The sequence below is a fragment of the Necator americanus genome, chromosome I (genome assembly GCF_031761385.1).
Source record: "Necator americanus strain Aroian chromosome I, whole genome shotgun sequence".
Classification (NCBI taxonomy): domain Eukaryota; kingdom Metazoa; phylum Nematoda; class Chromadorea; order Rhabditida; family Ancylostomatidae; genus Necator; species Necator americanus.
Window position 1 is genome coordinate 4,417,586 of NC_087371.1, and position 22,164 is coordinate 4,439,749.

At 44.7% G+C, this 22,164-nt stretch overlaps 7 protein-coding genes across 9 annotated transcripts; 2 read left to right on the forward strand and 5 right to left on the reverse strand.

Annotated features, from left to right (window-relative positions):
• Positions 1–78: 78 nt before the first annotated feature.
• Positions 79–1,291, reverse strand: RB195_004444 (uncharacterized protein; the record flags this gene model as incomplete). Its single annotated transcript, XM_064182292.1, has 3 exons — positions 79–687; positions 797–855; positions 1,138–1,291. The coding sequence occupies 3 exons, from the start codon at positions 1,289–1,291 to the stop codon at positions 79–81; spliced, it is 822 nt and encodes a 273-aa protein (XP_064033559.1).
• Positions 774–1,013, forward strand: RB195_004445 (uncharacterized protein; the record flags this gene model as incomplete). Its single annotated transcript, XM_064182293.1, has 1 exon — positions 774–1,013. One exon carries the CDS (start codon positions 774–776, stop codon positions 1,011–1,013), a length of 240 nt encoding a protein of 79 aa, XP_064033560.1.
• RB195_004446 (uncharacterized protein) lies at positions 1,121–21,624 on the reverse strand (the record flags this gene model as incomplete). 3 transcript variants are annotated; one of them, XM_064182294.1, is made up of 12 exons in its annotated part: positions 1,121–1,311; positions 5,817–6,715; positions 6,771–6,859; positions 6,926–7,030; positions 7,604–7,753; positions 7,853–8,093; positions 10,075–10,162; positions 15,326–18,150; positions 20,270–20,343; positions 20,413–20,480; positions 21,509–21,551; positions 21,601–21,624. In XM_064182294.1, the coding sequence occupies 12 exons, from the start codon at positions 21,622–21,624 to the stop codon at positions 1,121–1,123; spliced, it is 4,797 nt and encodes a 1,598-aa protein (XP_064033561.1). The 3 variants fall into 3 exon arrangements, with proteins under 3 accessions (XP_064033561.1, XP_064033563.1, XP_064033567.1); XM_064182295.1 differs by lacking the exons at positions 1,121–1,311; positions 15,326–18,150; positions 20,270–20,343; ... (1 more) ...; positions 21,509–21,551; positions 21,601–21,624 and having other exon boundaries at positions 5,788–6,715; positions 10,075–10,151; XM_064182296.1 differs by lacking the exons at positions 1,121–1,311; positions 5,817–6,715; positions 6,771–6,859; ... (3 more) ...; positions 10,075–10,162; positions 20,413–20,480 and having other exon boundaries at positions 15,443–15,671; positions 15,727–18,150; positions 20,270–20,321; positions 21,461–21,551.
• Positions 2,237–2,620, forward strand: RB195_004447 (uncharacterized protein; the record flags this gene model as incomplete). The annotated part of the gene is made up of 1 exon (XM_064182297.1): positions 2,237–2,620. The coding sequence occupies one exon, from the start codon at positions 2,237–2,239 to the stop codon at positions 2,618–2,620; it is 384 nt and encodes a 127-aa protein (XP_064033562.1).
• On the reverse strand, positions 11,910–12,428 carry RB195_004448 (uncharacterized protein; the record flags this gene model as incomplete). Its single annotated transcript, XM_064182298.1, has 1 exon — positions 11,910–12,428. The coding sequence occupies one exon, from the start codon at positions 12,426–12,428 to the stop codon at positions 11,910–11,912; it is 519 nt and encodes a 172-aa protein (XP_064033564.1).
• On the reverse strand, positions 12,599–13,683 carry RB195_004449 (uncharacterized protein; the record flags this gene model as incomplete). The annotated part of the gene is made up of 2 exons (XM_064182299.1): positions 12,599–12,868; positions 13,444–13,683. 2 exons carry the CDS (start codon positions 13,681–13,683, stop codon positions 12,599–12,601), a joined length of 510 nt encoding a protein of 169 aa, XP_064033565.1.
• RB195_004450 (uncharacterized protein) lies at positions 13,802–14,266 on the reverse strand (the record flags this gene model as incomplete). The annotated part of the gene is made up of 1 exon (XM_064182300.1): positions 13,802–14,266. The coding sequence occupies one exon, from the start codon at positions 14,264–14,266 to the stop codon at positions 13,802–13,804; it is 465 nt and encodes a 154-aa protein (XP_064033566.1).
• Positions 21,625–22,164: the final 540 nt, after the last annotated feature.

A 22,164-nucleotide genomic window follows, 5' to 3' on the forward strand; every position in this document is an offset into this window, starting at 1 on the left:
GTCGAACATTCCACCCATATTCGACACGCACTCCTTTACGAGTTCGAATCTAGCCACCCCGCTGCTGCTCATTGAAACTTATCTCATGTATTCTGCACTGAATTCCCTTCTGAGTGGTCTATGCGCGCCTGGTTCTAGCGTTTCAAAGTCGGAAACAAGAAACTCGAAGATCAGCCTCGCTGTGGTCGACCGACTGCAATATCGTTCGACGAACTGAAGAATCTGGCGGAGCAGCATCCATATGAAGGTGTGGTGTATTTTGCTGCCAGTCTTGGCTGTTCGCTGTCCACCGTGAGCAATGGACTGCGATCTCTCGGAATGGTGAAAAAGCTCGGTCAGTGGCTCCCACATGCATTGAGCGACGGCAACCGCCAAAGTCGCCTGGACATCTGCACTCAGCTGCTCTCTAGAAACCACAGATTCGACTGGTTGGACACCATTGTCACTGGAGATAAAAAATGGGTCCTCTACGTCAGCCACACCCACAAACGTGCGTAGTGCGCTAGCGATGAAATGCCGGATCCTTTCGTGAAAGGTGAAATCCATGAGAAAAAGGTCATGCTGAGCGTCTGGTGGGGATTTCATGGAATCTACCATTTCGAACTGCTGCCGGACAACACGACAGTTACTGCCGAGGTCTACTACGCTCAACTGCGAAGACTGGCCGACAAGGTCCGCAAGGAGCACCTGAAGTTCGACAACGTTCGCTTGCTGCACGTTAACACGCACCCACACATCGCGAAGAAGACTTTCCAGAAAATTCTGGAGGTCAGATGGGAAGTTCTACCGCACTCACCGTACAGCCCCGACCTGGCCCCGAGCGACTACCACCTCTTCGTATCGCTTCAGCATCATCTGAAGAGAAGCGCTACTATTATCGCGACCACCTCGAAATGAATCTTCGGGCTTTCTTCGCCTCCAAGTCGCCGAAGTTCTACGCCAAAATAATCCGTGATCTTGTGAGACGTTGGCAGAAGGTTGTCGATGTTGATGCAGATTATTTCGTCGAATAATATGATGTTAAAAAGTTGTGTTGTTTCGAAATTTTGCCGTATTTCGGCAGATACTTTCTGAGTACCCTAATAGGTTCTTCCAATTTCCCTGAATGAATCGGACATTTTCAGTAAACAGCATCACCGCTCGGGTAACTCGGTGATCCCAGTAGGCCAGTGGCACCAATCGCACCCGCAGCACCATCTTTTCCGGCAGATCCAACTATTCCCCGTGGAGCCGGTCGTCCTGGAGCTCCGTGCATTCCCTGGCGTCCACCTTCACCTGGCGGTCCGACCATACCTACCCGTCCACGCGGACCTGAAAAAACCAGGAACAAAGTTGACCTTGACAAAATATGTAATAATTCAAAAGAAATCTTTCACAGTGCAAAATATTTCGAAGGATTTCCTGCAGTAGTATGCTACAACAATGTACAGTCGGGCTGAAACGAGCTGAAGCTTTGTGCAGTTGCGTAAGCGGCTGCGTTCGAAGTGGCGCAGTGGAGGTAACCGCTGCCGTCAAGGCAGAACCTTCACTCATCTCTACAGTCGGGGTGCACTAGACGAGGGTCTCACCTCGCTACAGCTAGCTCCGTTCACCACAACGAGCGCAGTTGTTTACGCAATTGCACCAAGCTCCAGGTCAGTTTAACACAACTGTTGAAAAAACCAACTAAATTTTGTCCTGCGAAAAATAACTAATAATAACATTAATTTTATTACCTATCATAATTTAATTTTTTCGGTTCTTCATTAAACCACTTTTACCGCAAATTTCTTCAAAGTTTCAGATTTCGCCGCGTTTATTTCTTGTATGTCAAACTTGTCTTGATGTTTGATTGTCCAGAAAATTTGCTCTCTAGGAACAAAAGAGACGAAGATTGCGAAGGAACTACGGTGCGCTTGGAAATACCGAAGAACTGTGATACTTTCTTGCCAGTACTACTAGGACTTTCGGAAATTTTAACAAAACTGAAACAAAATATTAAGGTGTTTGAGCGATTTTTTTTAAAATCAAGGTATTATAGACAGGAGAACCAAAAGATTCTTTTTGGAAAATTTCATAGGATCTGTATTTTATCAGTAATGTTTGCTCCGTGTTAATATTATATATTCGGTTAAAGACTTATTCATGAATGTTCTTTTCAAACCGGGCCGCGTATACGAGTCTGGTTGCTACCTGCACGTGGTGGCCCTGCTTTAACTAAACGCAATCAGGCGTTCGAGTGTTGTATTGGGAACATATGAGCTATATCCCGCACTGTTATGTGGCGAAGGATTCCCATATATTACAAAAAGATGCTGTCGTCCAGCACATCGGCAAAGCCCATAACCTCAAAGGTCAACTGCCTGAAGGGAGCATGGAATCTTTGGCAACAACCATTCGTTTCGTCACGCTGAACTGCCGAACACTATCGAGTGAACTCCAACAAGCCGCCCTGTATAGGCTTCTGCGATATCCCTGTGTGCCTTTTGTTGTACTGCAGGAAACACGCATGAGAGATCAGCCCGTCATCAACATCGAAAATTATACCATATACTGCGGTGATGGTGATGAGAACAAAGTAGGTGGCCGCGCGATAGCTGTGAGGAACGATTACAAGAACGTGGTGGAGGAATTTGGATAACGTCGTCTACCTTTCTACGACTGCTGGATCGCAGAGGACGTAAACTCTGGATAGTATGTTCGCACTCACCTACGGAAACAACTGAGGATAACAGTAAGGACGCATTCTACGTAGAAATCCTACATATGGTTACTGGATCCTATGTCCTTGAAAAATTTATACCAGACTTGTCTGGGAGGATAAAAATACTGACGTGACCTATCGGCTAGGTCCCTAAGTCATTGTATAGGTCAGTTACACGTTCGTTAACCTCAAACGATTCTGAATTGAAGTGAACGAGGTAAAGCATCCCAAGCGGATTGATTAACGCCAGACGCTATCCTTTATCCATGGCCCGCAAGACATCGTGTCTCTTACTCCCTATCGCTTATCGGCAACGAGTGGCCCGGGTACTCTCAGCTCGACAATGTCTGACAGTTAATCGTAATGACAGGAAGTGCTTATTAAATATCCCATGATATTCTAGGTATCTGAGACCTATCTTGGTTCGAATTTTTCGACAGCAATGAGCCTTTCTGCAATATCTGGCATAGGCGCGATAGGGAGAAGCCGGAGCTTCCTCAGGTAAACGGGGTTTAGCTCATGGTGTTCAGCTCAAGTGAAGTCGGTTGTCGGCTCAAGGGGTCCTTTCGCCAACCACCCAAAAGTGAACGGGGTAATTTCGCCAAAGGGTCAAAAGTGAAGAAGCTCCCTTCCTCAATCGTTTAAAAGTGAAAAGGGTCAGAGCACCGGCTCCGACTATCGCATGTGTGATATCTGGGTATTTTCCGCAGAGACTGTACAAGTTGTTTAAGTAGTGCTTGTCTTGTCCTATAGTTCCTATAGTCGTTATGTGTGATTGCATTTGGTGCAGGCTCAGCCATTCCGATAAGACGGCAATCACACTTGTACATGCTGCCCATAGTTATTATTGTGAATTCAATTCCTGAAGCTCGGCAAAGTTGTGTAGGCGGCTGCGCACGAAGCGGCGCAGTTGCTAGGTAGGCGATAGGCTCACCGCACAACTTCCAGCGCAGCCGCTTACGCAATTGCACCGAACATCACGTCGTATCAGTAGTGTGGTGTGAACGCTTCTGTAATGCGTCTGCGATCTGTGCTTAACGTGGTGTGTTCGAAGGACAACTTAAGATGAATCAGGTGGAGTATTCTGGAGGGAACACGGAGAGGAGGGGATTCCGTCCATTCTTCCTAACTGCCGTAAAAGCCCGGAAGATACGGCTTCATTCGTTTTGGCGCACCATTTTGTACAAGAGGTTCGATTGGAGCGCGCCAGTCTTATGCGGCGACACATCTTCCGGGCCGTTTTTTACGGCAATTAGCAAGAAATGGACGGAATCACCTCCCTCTCCGTAGTCTCCCATCCCGTATACGAATACTCCACCTGAAATCTGCACCACCTCAGATTCGTGGGGTGATGCTTTAGCATCATCGTACTCTTAGCTTTCCGTTTGTTCAGTGACCAAACGGAAGGCTAAGAGTAAATAAGCGATGATGTTCATAGATTCCATTAAGCACCTGGATTGGACGGAACGGATGTGTTTCCGAGATAGTTAATCATCTTGGGAGTCTGCTGCTAGTGCTTCTTTTTTCCTTAACCGTTGCGACTTTCTTGTTTCTTCTGTTTCGTACCATATTAAATGGAGTTCATCGTTGTTTGCAAGCATTTCTTTTAATCGATGAACTTTTTCGAAATTCTGCTGCAAGAAAAGAAACACAAAGGGCAATTATCTAGTTCACTTGCTTGAAATCCTCTTTTTCTTGTGCCTTCTCTAGGTTCAAATGGATGGAACAAGAAGCAAAAAAGGTTTATTGTGTTCTTTAAAACGGCAAAACTTCTCTTGTGCCAATTCTACGATCGCTGCGGGCAAATGCTGGAAATATTGAGGTGAGATTTGCTCGTGAAGATCCTACACTCATTGAGCCTCACTCCGGCGAACATTAGAGAGATAAAGAACATATATATTCTCATTCTTTGATTGCACTGTCAGATTTACGTACATGGATTAGTCCATTAGAGAAAGTGAATATAAAACATGATATCGGTTCTTTCGTAACTAAAGTATACAAATCATATGCAAGTTTTTCAACATGGGCAGCAGTTAATTATCCACTTACTGCCTGTCACAAATGGGATCTTCCTCACGATCCTTTCGTGAGCAAATCGGCTCCTTATCCGGGTGCAACAGGACAAAGTTAGGTCTTCTAGGAGGTCCGCAATCACCAAATAGCATTACCTTTACTGGCATCGAACCATTAGTTGCTCGTCGTTCGCATTAACACTTCGAGCACTCGATCACCGTCAACTCCGGGTAGACTGTGGCCATTTGATCATTCTTATTTGATAGCTAATTGATAAATCATCTGATTCTTCTTCGGTTCGTGTTCTTTTCTAAGAAGGAAGCTACTGTAAATGGTGTAGTGAAATAGTCCTTAGTGGCGGAACCCAGCGTGATTCCGCTCACCTTTCCCTAACCTTTCGTCATGAAAACTGCATTCGCGCTGCTTTAGTTCTTACGAGATAGACCGCGCTTGTAGGTACACGTCCGGTTCCCTCAGCAACCCATCCGCTTGTTTAACGTGCATACCCGTTTCAAGTGTAGTTGCCGTAAAAGAACAATGTCTTTTCCGACATTTTGTACGACGATTAGGGAAAGATGAGCGGAACCACGCTAGGTTTCAGAATCTAATCTAGGGTTCGTCTTGCAATGACAGTAACTACTCTTTTCTCCTCTTCTCCTCCAACGAAAAAAAAACCTCAAACACATAATATTTTGAAACGTAAGCAATCTATTGAAATTTTGCGAAAACAGCTTACAAACTTTGAATGAAGGCGTAATATAGGAGTTTGGTCAGCACATAATCTTACCGAGACCTGGAGGATCAATTTTTGCGAGAAAAAACGTAAATGGCGGGAAAAGCTTGGTAATTTAGGACCGCTGATCTCCTTTTAATATTTTCGGTAGTTAATTTTGATCAACATGAAAATGAAATTTTTAAAATAATAACGAAATGTTGCAGCAATTTATAAAATTTTAGTTTTGAAAATTAGTGTCAAATATATTTTCCGATGACTAGAGGTGGATATGTAGAATCTTTGTCTATCAAAATCACGCACATCAGTGCTTCTTTATTCTTGCATTCTTTATTCAACTACAAACCTTGTTTACTCAAGTTTTGGGTATAATAATTTGTTTACGTAATCGATGACAATCAATGCAAGGGCTCGGTTGTCTCTGTGGAGGACCAGGATGAGGTCGTCTGTTTGAAGAGCAAGGGCCCCATGGTTTGTGTGGACGACCATGGTGTGGTCGTTTGTGTGGACGACCAGGGTGTGGTCGTTTGTGGGGACCACAAGGGTGCGGTGTGGGTAGAGGAGGAGGCGGAGGTGGCGGTGGTGGGTTTGTCCGAACAGTGTGCGGTGAAGAGCAAGGGCAACATGGTACGTGTGGACGACCAGGACACGGTCTGTGGTGTGGATGACCAGGACACGGTCTGTTGTGTGTACGACAAGGTCGCGGTGGTGTGGGTGTCCGGACAGTGTGCGGTGGTGTGGGTGGCGGTGGTGGGGGTGGAGGAGTAGGACGCAGTGGTGTGAGAGGTGGAGTTGGCTGCGTTGGTGGGGATGTCCGAACAGTGTGCGGTATTGTGGGTTGCGGCCCCCATGGTTTGTGTGGACGAGCAGGACGCGGTTTCTTGTGTGGACGAGCAGGACGCGGTTTCTTGTGTGGACGAGCAGGACGTGGTCTCTTGTGTGGACGACCAGGACACGGTCTCTTGTGTGGACGACAAGGTCGCGGTGGTGCGGGTGGCGGTGGTGTGGGTGTCCGAACAGTGTGCGGTACTGTGGGTGGCGGAGTAGGGCGCGGTGGTGTGGGTGGCGGAGTTGGCTGTGTTGGTGGAGATGTCCGAACAGTGCGCGGTGGTGTGGATGGCGGAGTTGGCTGCGTTGGTGAGGATGTCCGAACAGTGGGCGGTGGTGTGGGTGGCGGAGTTGGCTGCGTTGGTGGAGATATCCGAACGGTGGGCGTTGGTGTGGGTTGCGGAGTGGGGCGTGGTCGTCTTAGCCGATAGATCTGATTTCCTTCTCCAAACGACCTGAAATATTTATTATCAATTTTATTTCTAATTCCTCTACTTTAGCATTTCTTACGAGTTGGGTCCATAGAGACACACAACATTTACGTAGTTACTGCACTTAACAACAGCACAGCCGACTTTCTCATGGGTTCCCCAGACGATCTGAATGTATTATTGATAGGTCTTACCTCTAGTTTCTGCATCATGACAGAACATTTAATTTCGTACCTTTGCGAAATTCGGTATGTTGAGATAGGAATGGTAGAGGTTTCTCTGTCCCTCACCGTGTTCCATGTAACCAGTATCAATCTCATGGAACCACGAGTTGATGGCCTGAAGCGAATTTTGTCTAGTTTTAGGGCTTTCCAAATTCTCTGGGAGTTATAAAGCTCACTTGTAATGAGAACGTAAAAATATTCGGCTCTTTTACACCAGAAAAACCTCTTGTCCGTTTTCAACTATTTCAAAAGCACTAGCATTACACTGACAGGTGCAAAAAAATAATTTCGGAATGTGGGAAGTTGTAACATTGTGCAGTCCTTCATTGTCTTGACTTTTGAGAGAACGCCTCTGCAACTTTCTCTCCCCAGTACAAAATCCACTATTTTCCCTATCGCAACCTCATAGCGTGGTGGTGATCTGGGTAAACATAACTATGAACACACATCCATACTAACTCAACATTCGCAGAGTTCTCGTGTCCTTACGTTCCAAAACGCAATGAACTCTGAATTTGACGGTGATGCAACGATGCGCCTCTAGAATTCCTGCTGTAGTTACTGTGATCGAGCAACGCTGAAGTACTCATACTCTCCTCTTGGACTCTGAATTCTTCCCCTCTTCCTCCGCCCCCTCCAGAAAAGAAGAAAAAAAAAACGAGAAAATATGAAACCTGTACCGACGAACCTCAACAATTATCCCTTCGGCGTCAAAAATCTTAACATTGTATTTTCTGTAGGTGTTCTCACTAGTTCCGTGACGAGAAATATGTTTGGTGTTCCTGCCGCACTCTGTCGCTATGGTATAGGCAGTCATCTCATTCCCGCAGTCGTAAGACTAAACAATCTCGTATAAGCATGGAATCGCTTCCTGAATACAGTGCTAAACCATGAAGAAATTAGAAATATTTGGGCAAAGGAGTATGTTTGAGCCGACCATTTCCCTCATTTCCGCAGCTTTTCTATATTTTCTGTTCCCTCTGCCTTCATTAGAGCATCCTTTTCCTCCGTTTTTACGGCGGCAACCGCGTCCTTCACGTAGACGTTTGCGTTCTTCACGTAGACGTTTGCGTTCTTCACGAAGGCGTCTGCGTTCTTCACGACGTTTTCCTCTATTAATAGCGCGTCTTTTTCTGATAGAGCCATTGACCGGAATGTTTCCTCGAGCCACTTCGGATCTGAAATGTTTGTCACTTACACTTTGCATGCACCTTTCGCACTGAATACAATATTGCTCAGTGTATGACTAAAAACGATCGGTTAGGTTCAAGTGTGCAAGAGAAAAGTAATGTTCATCCAGTCACATAATGTATTCCCAGAAAGGTGGCATATGGTGCAAAAGTAACGGTATTGATAGCACTGGTGACCAGTATTTGGAGTGACGAATAGCAGCCATGAGTAAATATTCGAAACAGCCAGAGTATGCAGACAATTTTGGAAAATCGATTCAGTTTTTGCGTGAAATAACAGTAAGGTGGTATCAGGGTGGATTGATTGATTCGTTCTCAATCCTTACGGAGAATCATTGAACCTCCGTTCGGAATCATCGATGTTTTTGAACAATTACGCTGCCAATTCAATGACGCACGAACACGAGTCCTCTCATCACTGTCGATACTTCGGCGCTGCCGAAACCCAACCAAGACATTCTGCTCTCGGTGAATTTTCTATTCATTCAGCTGGTCTGCATATTCTTTGTATGGAAACGATTTTGACTTGAAACAGCGATTGGCTTTCACAACTCGTCTTTTTACTTTGCTTTTCTTTCTGATGTAGAATGCATACAGTTCGTGTGGATGCAAAAGTGGAGCCGGAAAATGTTTCTTTCCCCAGAAATTCTCACAGTCGGTGTCCAGCAGGCTATGTCGGCTTGACGCTTTACGTAGAGGCGGCACTGACCGAAGGGACGATAGACCGATGACGCAGATGCTAACGAAAAAACATTAAGATGTTTTGGCTAATCATTCTAATCCTTGCGTTATGTATAATTGCACAAATTGAAAGAAAACAAAACTACCAAACTAACAGGGTGGAGAAACTCCAAGGGTCATATCGACGTGATCGCGCTAGCGATGATCGTGCCGTCGACTTTCAGACGGACCACTTCTAACATGTGATCGATGCGGCATCGTCCGACTGTACTCCGAACATACTCGAAAGAATTGATCCAGTTGGAGCATCCTAATACTTTTTCGTCCTAGGAGTTTTAGGGCAAAACTATCGAGAAAGAGAGACATTTATCTTGGACGTTGTCTGAATCCGAAAGAACTTTCTTGAATGGGCTCCAAACAACGTAACAGCTCCACTTGCTCGAAAAACCTTGCATCGTGCGTTAGCAAATGTATACCTATAATAATGAACAAATATTAATGAATATATAATGAACATCTCCGAAAAGATTTTCGGGGGTACAAAAATGAAACGACGGTGATTTTAACGGTCTGTAATTATATCCAGTTAATCGTTAGGGCTGGTGTAGTACAATCGGTAGGAGGTAACGCTATCGATCGATGGATCGAAACCGCCTTAGTGCTTACCAGGCCTTTCTTTCCTTCAGAGTCGATAAATTGATGCCTTACTTTTCCGATGGGATAAAGAAACACTGATTTGATGCATCGGATGCCCTCTACAACTTATTGTTTTATATAGACCAACGCTCTCTTATAAAGCCCCAACGAAGCGGAATTGCATTCACGCGTTCATCCCTACCAATATTTATACACCAGAGACTCTATCTTTTGATTATTAGGATAACATGCAGCGCAGACAGAAAGGGGTTTCGCTGACTGCGCAATCGACCTATGGTTCGAAACAGCCCCAACCAAGCCTTCCATCCCTCCAAAAATTGGTGCGGGAATTATCCGGAAGGATAAAAAACACTGACCTAATGCATCAGCCAACCCTCGCAAGTCACTCTAAGGCTAGGACCCCCTTTACTTTTGGACGTTCAACGAAAGGAGCACTTCACCTTTGAAAGGTTGACGAAGGGATTCTCATCACTTGAGCTGCACCCCATAAGCTGGACCACCTTAACCCGAGAAGGGATGACTCCTTCCTAACGCACCTATGATTCTCAACAAAAACAACGTTATAAAATTTTCCTCCTCTTTTTTCCATTTTCTGAGAGTCACTGAGTAAGAATACAAATGTTACACTTACCGGTATTGCTTGTGTAGCTGTACGACTCTTCTTCTAATAGTGTCGGTCAATATTTTGGAATGATCAGTTGGACACATTTGGTTATCACCTATAAAAGCGAGAAGATTTATCCAGTCTTTGATTAGATTGTGAGAGTAAGATTTAGATTAATCGATTCCAATCGCAGAGTTGAGAGCCATCTTTATTTGCAACAGAAGGAAATCACAACGTTACTTTAATATATGTGGTTGGGAAAGGCGAAATAGGCGAGTTCGCTTTGTTAATACTTTGAAATATTTTATTTACCAGCTTCTTTTTGTAGGCGTCGCGATGGCAGCGTTAAAAAGAATTTCGAACAGAGGGATTCAAAAAGTGGATACAATTGAGTTAATACAGGCGATAAATAAACAGCGCTCTTCTATCAATATCTGTGTGAGTTATTTGAATCAGAAAACGATGAGCCTTAGAAGATTAGAAAATGAAGGCGCCATTGGTCGTTTTGCATGTGTGTTAATATTTGTAAGCGAACCTTTGATGAATATGTATATATATATATATATATATATATATATATATGCATGCAAAATTGCAAGAATTATCGATTTATGGGAGAAGATGTATTCGACTGTTCCAAAATTGTCGATGTTGTTGACTGAAAGTAAATCCAAGGTTAGTTTTTTGTGGCTTCACTTGTTAATTACGCAGCAATTTTTTGTAGCACAAAAATGTTCCTCTGCTTGTTTCTCATCGGTGTGGGAGGAAAAGCTTCTCTCTTATTCCAATCTCCGAGGAGTTCCTGTATAGGAGTCAAAATTAATTTCCCTCATACCTGAATTAAATTGTAATATTGTACGAGGATTGTAGTTTCCTTACTCTCCACCTGAAATCCGCACCACTCCAAATTCGTGAGGTGAAGGTATCACCCCATGGATCTGTGGTGGTGCGAATTTCAGGTGGAGAGCTCCTATACGGGATCGTAGATTATGGAGAGGAGGATGATTCCGTCCATTTCTTCCTAATTGACGTAAAAACGGCCCGGAAGATGCGACGTTTGCACTGGGCTGGCGTGCTCCAATCGAACTTGTTGTGGAAAATAGCGCGCCGGAACGCTCGAAGCCGTATCTTCCGGGCTGTTTTTTACGGTAATCAGGAAGAAATCGACGGGGTCAACCTTCTCTCCATAACCTACGACTTCGTATAGGCATAACCCAACTGAAACCTGCAGCACTCCAGATTCGTGGGGTGATGCCTTTAATTGAGTATGGTTCATCATCGTCGTTCATTCAAAACTAACAAAGAGGTACACCATACTGTTCATTTCCAGAGTTCCTGATCAAATCGTAATTTGACCTCAGCTCGGAAATCCCTTTAAAGTTGTGCGATCGAATTGGACCGGATCATACATTCCACAACGGGTTTTGTAGTGTGCGGTGAAAAAGTGTATTCTTCGAACTGCCATGTCGAGCTTGCCTACCACCTTGATCACCTTGACTCCCGTTGATCTTCGAATTGGTCGAGGGGGCTCCAGTAATTCTTCCATTTGTCCCGACCGCGTGCCAGAGTCGCCCATTTGTTCCTCCTTTCGCGTGGGACACGAAGAGCGTCATAATTTTCTTTGATCTTCGATCAATGACGTATTAGACTGTGACGTCGTGAAGAAATTTGACCATCGGGTCGGCGGTCTTCCTGTAGTGCGCTTAATATCGCGGCGAAACCAGTCACTCTCGGCTCTGGTAAAACGTTGTCGTTAAAGCGCATCACGTGTCCGGCCCACCTTATTTTATTTTCCTTGGCAAACGCGGCGGCGTCTCTAATCTTCGATCGCTGACGTAGGAGAGAACTTCGCATCCCGTCCCTCACTTGCCGGATACTCTTAGCATCACTCTCTCAATTGCGCGTTCAATGACGCTCACCGCGTTTTCTTCCTGCCTGCGAAATGTCCAGGTTTCCGAAGCATAGGTCAAAACAGGAAGTACGGTGGTGTTGAAAAGATGAGCACAGAGCCGAATGTTCCTGGACTTCTTCACTACATCCTCGATGCTCTTATACGCTCCCAATCCCCCTCGTCTCCTCTTTCCCAGCTCGGGATCAGGTCGTTCATCATGTTCAATTCCCGACCCAGATAAACGTAGCTGGTGCATTCGGATATGTTCGTTCCGTTGAGCATCCGAGATCCATCCGTTCCGCATGAACATCGTCTTTTGCAGATTCAGCTGAAGACCGATGCATCCACATGTTTCGTCGAATTCGGTCAGCATTCGCTCCGCATTGCTGATGCTAGGTGTTATCAGTACGACGTTATCAGCAAAGCGCAAGTGGTGTAGCTGGAGACCATCAACCTTCACTCCCTTGCCGTCCCATTCCAACTTTCGCATTGCGTTTTCGAGGGTGGCTGTGAATATTTTAGGTGAGATTGTGTCACCCTGTCGGAATCCGCTCTTCACGTCAAATTCACGTCGATGATATTCTTGTAAAATAGCGAAATTCCGGTCGTAAAGTTACTGTACAACTCTCGAAGTACCTTTATGTGTTGTGTAGGGGCGCCTTAGTTGTCCAAGGCTTCCACGACCGCTTCCGTCTCAACTGAGTCGAAGGACTTCTTCAAGTCGATGAAGGTAAGACAGAGCGGCATCTTGTACTTTTTCGAAACAGCGTGAATGTGGTCAATCGTGCCTTTTCGAAACCCTGTTTGCTCGCATGGCTGTCCTTCTTCCAAGACTTTTTCAATCCTGTTAAGGATCACTCTTGTAAAGAGCTTGTAGATGACGGACAGTAAGCACATTGGGCGATAGTTGCCGATGTCATGTGGATCTCCCTTTCAATACAACAACACGGTCTTGCTGGTTTTCCACTGTTTAGGAACCTTGCATTCCGACAGGTGACGTGAAAAGAGCCTCGCCAGGGTGTTGATGAGTACTGGTGGAAGGTTCTTGAGGTGTTCTGTTCATATTCTATCGGGACTGGGTGCCGTACGATTTCTTACCGACATGATAGCATGTCGTATTTCGGACGGGGAATCTCTGAAATGACATGTCAGTCTTCCCTCAGATGGTGAGGAGGCAAGTGTACATGGCTGTCGAAGAGATCAGAGTAGAAGTCGAGATGATTTTCACCATCCCCCTTCTCGATGCAGTGGTTGTTCCCTTCGGGTTCTGAAGGGCAGTCATCCTCGTCTTGCGACTGGCGAAGTCTTGACGGGCAAAGCGGATGCTTTTTCCCGCCTCTGCAGTTTCAGCCAACAGTTCTGCTCCTCTCTCTTTAAGGTCTTCATTTATTGCCTCTCTGCACAGCCTTACGAGCTCGAACGTGAGGTGTATAAGCTCAAGAGTTTCAAGAGACAGGCGTCTCTTGATGGTTTTAAGACTCAGCCCTCTTCGTGCAGTTGTGAACCTGTTCAACGAGCCGGTCATATTCCTCGTCGATGTTGTCCATTGCGAAATCTTCCCAAAAGCCGGCTAGCGTAGCGAAGAGGTCCCAGTTGATGACAGTTTCGGGATTTCTCTCTCTGAACTTGACGGCTTTCTCTTCTTTCCTTGTGAAGGAAAATCTTCCTCGGAGGAGGCGGTGGTCCGATCCCGTATAGAACTTTGGTACAACAGCGACGTCCGTCATTGACGGACCGTCCGACATCCGTTATTGACGATGATGTGGTCTATTTCATTACGGTACCCTCCACCGGGTGACTCCCACATCCAGCGTAGGGAAGAGGGCTTCTGAAATTGCGAGTTCCCATGGGTGGTCTTAGTCGTCATGATGAACTCGGAGAGCCTCTCCTCTGTTCATTCAATTGTAGGGTCCCGATGTGAAGTTCCTCGTCGTTCTTCTTGGGCCAACTTTGGCATTGAAATCTCCAGTTATAACCTCGTAGAAGGCATGATCTTCTCGGTAGAACTTCTCCAGGTCCATATAGAAAGCTTCGACTTCTTCTTCTTCGTACATTGATGTTGGAGCGTAAGCGACGAAGATAGTTAAAGTTGGTGTTACATCTTCTGATCCGCAGACGTCCGATTCGGGTTGTAAGTTGTTCGAAAGAGTCGATGTTCTTTGCTATACTTTTGTTGACGAGGACGCTAACTCCAACAACACCTCTACTGTTGTGTGTTCCTAAGAACAGTTCTTCTCCAGTTTCATGTACGGCGTTGAGAGGGTGACGTCGTCTCGTCTTGTCGGTCAGTCCGATGACGACGTACTTAATCTTCATGGCTTTCATCATCAGACCTTCGTTGGCCGATTCCGACGCAAGGGTTATGACTACAGATCGTCATCCTAGTCCTTTTCCGTTTCGGTAGCCTTTATGACTCCTGCAACCCCGTCCTTCCTGTCGCTACTGTACCAGGCTTTCTTCCGGAATCAGGAAACTCTTTTCTATTACTGCGACATCCAAAAAAATTTAAAAGCCTGCCTATAGCAGGGTCAAAACGACATGAAGCACGGTGCAGTTGCGTCATAGTTATTTTATCAGTTAGTGTTGTTGGCTAGTGCTTACCCCTGTAGGAAAATTCCGTTCCTTTGCATCTTTAAATGGTTCCGATAAACCAGCTGAAGTGTGTAAAACGAGCCATTATTGCTCTCGGTGTTATATGGATGTAACATAGAGTTAGTAGGAAAATGGATTCCTGTCTAGATTTCCTGTCAGGAATAATAAATTCTTCCGGGCCCGTAGCAACATATAATTCGTCTATATTTTAGACCTAATTTCGCAGGTTTCCTACTGAAAAAAGTAATTTGTAGTTTAATATGAGTGGGAAGAGTACATAAAAAGCAAAGAAAACTTTCTTCGCTCTGCCATTCTTGAGTCCCCACATGTTTTCTTAGGTGTTCTTTCTATGGTTCATGTGATTGATTTTAAGACGGTTTTCACTCGAATGAATTACAGAACTACCGTTTTCTGTTTCATGGAAGTAAAGGCGGGCCTGAAAAATTTTTAACCGCAGTTGTCTCATCTTCGCTAACATATCAGGTTTGAAATTGAAGATGGAGTTTAGGGAATTTCTTAGCGCCTAAGATGGACCTGTCCACTCCTTGTGCACATAATCTGTTTGTTTCTCGCTGATTGGGGTCGCATGGATGCGGTGGAAAACGAATTCTAGGTCAAGTAAAAATTAACATGTATACATGTTTCCCTACTTTGTTACCTCATATTCACAATTCAGTTGATTGGATTTTGGTGCTACACATCTATACTAATTGCATATACTTGTAGTCGTATTTCAAGTAGTTAGTTCACCTCTTAATGGTTATGAGGAGTTTCAAAATGTAAACGATGACTCACAGTTCGGAAACGGCACTAGGCGTTTTTCTGCTATGGCTTCTGCAACGGACATACACGTAGTTCTTTCTGGTGCTTTAGTTCTTCCAGTGCTTGTTGTAGTTCTTCTAGTGGTCGATGTTATAGTTCTTCTAGTGGTTGATGTTGTAGTTCTTCTAGTGGTTGATGTTGTAGTTCTTCTAGTGGTTGATGTTGTAGTTCTTCTAGTGGTTGATGTTGTAGTTCTTCTAGTGGTTGATGTAGTTGGTAGTGGTCTATGTGTTGGTGTAGTTCTTGTAGTCGAGGGCCTTCTATATTTTTTGATGCACCGTTGACGGCGACATTTCGTGAGGGGGTAAAATGGGCAATCCTGATCTCGCCAGCAAGGAAGATCTAGCCTGATGCAAACAGACTCAAGACAGTACCTTCGATTTTCACACTCATCGTCCCTGTTACATTCATTACCTAGTGTACAGCAGTGCGTATTCAAGCACTTAGTTTTAGGATAGAACGGGCAATCCGTGTCTAGCTTACAAAGCCTTCTCTTAATACACAATCCATCCATGCATTCCCTTGGTGGACTGTTTGGACAGTCTTTGTCCCTGATGCATAGTAGCTTCACCTTTACGCATTCTGAGTTTGTGCATTCCGTGTACGGATAAAAAGGACAGTCTTCGTCTTTGTGGCAAGACTGGCCCTTCTTCACACACTGGGACTGAATACACATTGTCAGAGGGAAATTAGGGCAGTCATCATCCCTTCTACAACCTCTTCCAAGCTTCAGACACTTTTCCCCGAGACATTTTGTTTTCGGGAAGAAAGGGCAGTCACTGTCTTTGTTACAGCTTTGTCCAATCTTTTCGCACCGCGCATCTATACACGCAGTGTCTGGTCGATATGGACAATCATCATCATTCACACATCGTTGACGGATCTTCACACATCTGTGCTTGACGCATTTCGTTTGTGGATTATACAAACAATCAGAATCATAGTTGCATTCCTCTCGATCCCTGACGCATTTCGAGTAAATGCAGAATGTCTTCGAAGGACAGTCAGAATCTGTGCTACAGCCTTGTTCTAACCTCAAGCACTCAGAACTCCTACAGTACATGTTCAGATCCACGCAGTCCCTGTTTATCGTGCAACCTGGACCACGTGTCGCACATTTAAGGTTCACGCATCTCATTCGGGGTGGGCAGTCGTTGTCTCTGCTACAGCTTTGTCCAATCTTTTCGCACAGGGAATCTATGCAGGCAGTATGTGGTCGATGTGGGCAATCATCGTCATTTACACATCGTTGACCGATCTTCACACATTGTCCACCAAGACATTTTATTTTTGGAAAGAAAGGACAGTCGCCGTCTTTGTTACAGTTTTGTCCAATTTTTTCGCACCGCGAATCTATACACGCAGTGTCTGGTCGATATGGACAATCATCATCATTCACACATCGTTGACGGATCTTCACGCATTTGTGCTTGACGCATTTCGTCTGTGGATTATACAAACAGTCAAAATCATTGTTGCATTCCTCTCGATCCCTGACGCATTTCGAGTAAATGCAGAATGTTTTTGAAGGACAGTCAGAATCTGTGCTACAACCTTGGTCTAACCTCAAGCACTCAGAACTCCTACAGTACATGTTCAGATCCATGCAATCCCTGTTTGTCGTGCAACGTGGACCACGTGTCGCACATTTAAAGTTCACGCATCTCATTCGGGGTGGGCAGTCTCTGTCTATTCCGCAGCTTTGTCCAATTCTCACACATTTCGAATGGAGACACCCCATTGGTGGAAAGGAAGGGCAGTCCGCATCCGTCTCGCAGGATCTAATTTGGCCTGCTTTTACGCATTTTAGTTCGACGCACTCTACGAATGGTTGATAGGGACACTCCTGTTCTCTACCACAAGGCTGTCCAAGCTTTCTGCACGCCGAATTGACACAGTACACATCATCGTTAACTTGGCATTCTGAGTCTTTTTGGCAAGGGAGTGCATTCGTGCATTTCGAATTGAGACAGTAAGCACCAGGAAAATTCGAGCAGTCTGGGTCCGAGTAACAGGAGATAGGCTTGTTGCACTTCGATCCTACGCAGAAGGAATTAGGTGGGCAGTCACGATCAGTAGAACAACGTTGTCCAAGCTTTGTGCATTTGTTTTTGATGCAGAACACCCAAAGGTCCAATGGACAATCAGAGTCCAGCAAACAGGACTGACGAAGCTCCTGGCACACAGAAGCTATACAGAACATTCCCTGATTTTGCGAACAGTCTGCATCATCTCTGCATCTGGACGCTTCGACACATACAGAATCTAAGCAAATTTCTGCTGGATACGAGCGGCAGTCTCTGTTTGACTGACAATGCTGTTGCTTCACACAACGATGATCAACACAGACTTTGAATCCTCTTGAGTAGCATTCTTGGTCATTGTTGCAGAAGTCGTTGTCTCTTACACAACGTTGCTGCGAACATTTCATAGGAACACGAGAAGGACAGTCAGCATCTATGCGACATGGATAGCTAGTTTCCTGACATTGTGATCTTATGCATTCCATGTATGGCTCGACAGGACAGTCAGCAGATGTCTGACATTTAATTGCTCCCACACATTGTGAGTCGACACAAATGGATCCTGATCCAACAGGACAATCTTTGTCTTCCTTGCAAACACCTCCACTCCTCATGCACTGTGACTGCACGCAAGATGCATCTGATGGGCAGTCAGCGTCAGACTGACAACGTTTCACTTTAGTTGCACAGTACGAATTTATGCACAGAGCTCCTTGGTATTGCGAACATTCCGAGGTCGAAATGCACCGCAGATTCGAATACTGGACGACAACTCTGTAAGTACAATTTTAAAATAGTTCTACACCTTTATCTCTAAACGCATACAACGTAAGAAAGTAGCGGGATTTTACTGAAAGGAAGCACTCAACAAACGCAGAGTACGGATGCGCGATTCGTTCGCTCTACTGAAGTGCACTTCCTTCAATAAAGGGTCACAGACACAATTTTAAGAATTTTCCTGAGATGATGGAAGTGTAAGTTGCTATCGAACCTTCGAGTGATATAAACTGATGGCACTGTTAGCTGCAGGCATCCCGTGAGGATCTACCAACTGCAAATGGCTATCATCCACTGCTGTTCCTGAGGAGCGCCGAGAACATATCTGCATAGAGCACTAGCTGCTACGAATTTCAAGACGCGCCGTTTAGTTTGCTCTGCTGAAGGCAGCATACCAAGAAATTGAAGGTGTTGAGATCACTCCATGAGCAGATGGTGTAAGTAGTGTAGGTAACGAGTGCGAGCGCGATCACCCTTAGTTCCTCTTGGGTATCCGGAAAAAGTAATCTATTTGAGGCGCTTATCACCTTACCAGCTATGCAGTAGCAAGCATACGTGCGGCGTCGGAGGGAGCGGATAATCAATGTCCTGATAACATTCTCCCTCTCGTTGGCAGAATTTTAGTTTTGGCAGAATGCCGTAGAGAGATTTGATGCGACAACGCTGCTCACCACGCAGTTTTTCTGGATAATTGGAGAAAATGGAGCATTAGCACATTCATGCTCCTAAGCTTAGGCATAACCTATTTCATGGGTAGATCCGAACACTCTCAATTTTGTGGCAAGCGACATTTAATGAACTGTATTGCTCAGTGATAAACAAGAACGGATATGTTTTCTTTTCACTCTCCGCTATTCTCTGAAATGTATAGGTCTTATAACGATTTCTAAGAGATGTTCGGCAGCTTCAGTGAACTCCTTTTTTAAAGACGCCGTATCACGATTTTGGCGTGGTGCAGAATCCAAAGCGTAGAGGGTAATAGATTATGCAAACCAAGGCGGTTGCGCTCCTTCTTTCTTAATCGTCGTAAAAAACGTGAAAACCCCTCTATTTCTTGCGAGGTTCGATTGAACTCTCATCCTTGTACAACTTCACCAGCCTTTTCACTTGTTTTACTTGGAGGCATCACACCACGAATCTGACGTGATATGAATTTTCGATCTAAAAGCTCTATACGGGGCCGTAGATTGCGGTTTGAGAAGTGATTCCGCTCATTTCTCCCTAATCGTAGTAAAAAAAAAGCGTGAAAGAGTCCGTTTTTACGACGAACTCAATTGCAACGCTCCACTTGTACACGCGCCCCATCCAGCTGCGTAGTGGTCAAAAGTCAGTGAGTCCTCCTCGACTGCCTATTCAGGTGAAATCTATGAACAGGTTGCTGAGGAGACCAGGACGGTCACATAGAGGGGCGTTCTAATGTTCCTCGTAGGAACTATAGAGGTTCCCACACTACGTTTTTAGGACGATTAGGGAGAGGTAAGCTGAACCATCACTGATATTGCAATTTACAACTCGATCTCTAGCTTTTGCCATGGATTCCCTCACCACGTCCGATTCGTGGTATGATGCCTTTAAATACACTGGTGAGGAAATGTTATTACTCTTCGACCGCTCGCTCGTGGAACAGGCACGTGAACAAGGGTGGCGGGCTGTAACTGTAGAAACTGTTGCATCCGCCACCTTTGTTCAAGCGCCGCGTCCACGAGCAACGTGTGGAAGAACGGCGTCTTCCACGGCGATGTTCTCTACGAAGCGGTGCGTAGAACATCGTCTATTTTACGACGGTTAAGGAAAGATGAGGGGAACCACGTTGGGTTCTGCAATCTACAATCTAAATTTTACGCTCCTGCTGTGGATTCCGAGCCACATCGCAATCGTGATACGCTGCGTTGAAGTTACAAATCTTGATTTTGTCAATTGTAGACTGCAACAATCGAAAGTAACGACTTCTTTCCGCGCCATTCTAGGAAATATTTCCAATTCCAAAGCGTTCTTCGGCATCATTTCGTCACACCGATGTGTAGTGCTGCATTCCACACTGCTCAGTACTTACCGTACACCGGCAACAATCAAGGCATTGTTAGCATGCAAACGCTTACAAGAAATAAAGACTCACTTTTGAACATCAATGTGAGTGATATTAAAAATTGCTTTTCGTGTCTGTCCATCTGGAGACGTGCCCAAGTAAACCTAATTTGATGATGTTCTTTGGAAAAAAATACATTCATTGAAGTAAAAAAGTGAACACATTAGACCAACTTGCTGATTCGAATTTCCCACATCGTAATTTTGATAAGAATCCAATGGGTTCCATCTATAAGAAATTCCTGAAAATTCTTTCATGTTGGTATAAACGAGCAGAAGTTTCTTCCTTCGATACAAAGCTAGAAATTTCAGCAGTTTTCGACTGCATTACTTTAGCTCAGGAAGATTCTTTAATTTTTCAAGGAAAAGACACTCTTCATCTTTATTTTGTTTACTATTTTAATTTCCTGTTGGAGACATTTCCTTCTCTTAAAACTTTCAAATTTAGAGAATTTGACAAGAATTTTGAAAGTGCGGTTAGTGAGATCAGCTAGGCATCATTTGTTGGAACAATGTGTTCGGATTCTGAGTGTGTTAGTTGTTGTGGTAGAGACGCAACATGGAATTACCCAAAACCGAATAGTGAGCCTTCTTGAGTCAACCTTAAAGGCATCAGTCCACGAATCTGGGGTGGTGCGTGTTTCAGGTGACCTAAACGGAGCCGTAGGTTATGGAGAGAAGGGTGATTCCGTCTATTTCTTCCTAATTGCGTAAAAAACGGCCCTGAGGATGCGACTTCGAGCGATCCGGCGCGCTATTTTCTACAACTAGTTCGATTGGAGCGATTCCTTGTGCATGCGCCGCATCTTCCGGACCGTTTTTTACAACAATTAGGATGAAATGGACGGAATCACCTCCCTCTCCATAATCTACTATCCCGTATAAGAATACTCCACCTGAAATCCGTACCAGCTCAGATTCGTGTTATGATGCCTTTAACTCCAAATTTGCTTTTTGCCTACTCTTTGGTAGCGAAAGTGATGCATCACTTTGCCATTTGTAATCTCATCACTAGCAGGTCCCATTCTACCACTCAACGGTGTTTGATCACCGTGACAGAAGGGCAACAAGAGTACGCTACAAATATTCTGAATTTCCATGTTTTGACGAAGGCAAAGGCACCGAAACGTCAGCAGTAATAAGTGGAGCCGACTATCTTTATCGCTGATTCACATAGGTCAACGAGTATTAGTATCCTTAACGATTTCCACGGAGAACTCACAGTAATGTTCAGGCACAACCTCACTAAATTCACTTATTAAAACGCTACCTCCGGAACACACATGTACAGCAACAACGATCAAAAGCAAAACCTGAAACGGGTTTAGATAATCTTTTCTTGAGGGTTTGAAGAAAACTCACTTTATCATCTTTTTTGCGAACCATTATCTGCGCTAATTTCTCTGAATAGATCGAAGCCAGCCACCACACTGAATATACCTCGAGTATCTTTTCTATAGATTCGGAGAAATCTTGATGTAAATTGCGCTGACAAGAGTATTTGTGCACTCAGAGTAAATTTTCCTCCATGAGTACAGGTCAGATCTTTTTTATTGTTTTATAAGCGAAGATCAGTTGTGTAGCGAGAGTTCTGTCCTTATAATTTTAGATCATGTGGCTACTGCAGTACTAGTTAGAGCAAATGAGCAAATAAAACGGGATGAAAGATGGATTCAGATAATGCGAACGTTACTATCGCAATGGTAGAAAGTCATTGCTTCGAAATGATTGTGTTTCGAAGATGAGGGGCACTGATTTAAAGGCATCACCTCACGAATCTGAGGTGGTGTGGGTTTCAGGCGGGCTATGTCTATAGATCGTATATTACGGGGAGGAGAGTGATTCCGTCCATTTCTTCCTAATCGCCGAAAATAACGATCCGGAAGAGGCGGTTTCAAGCGTTCCGGATCACTATTTTTTGCGATG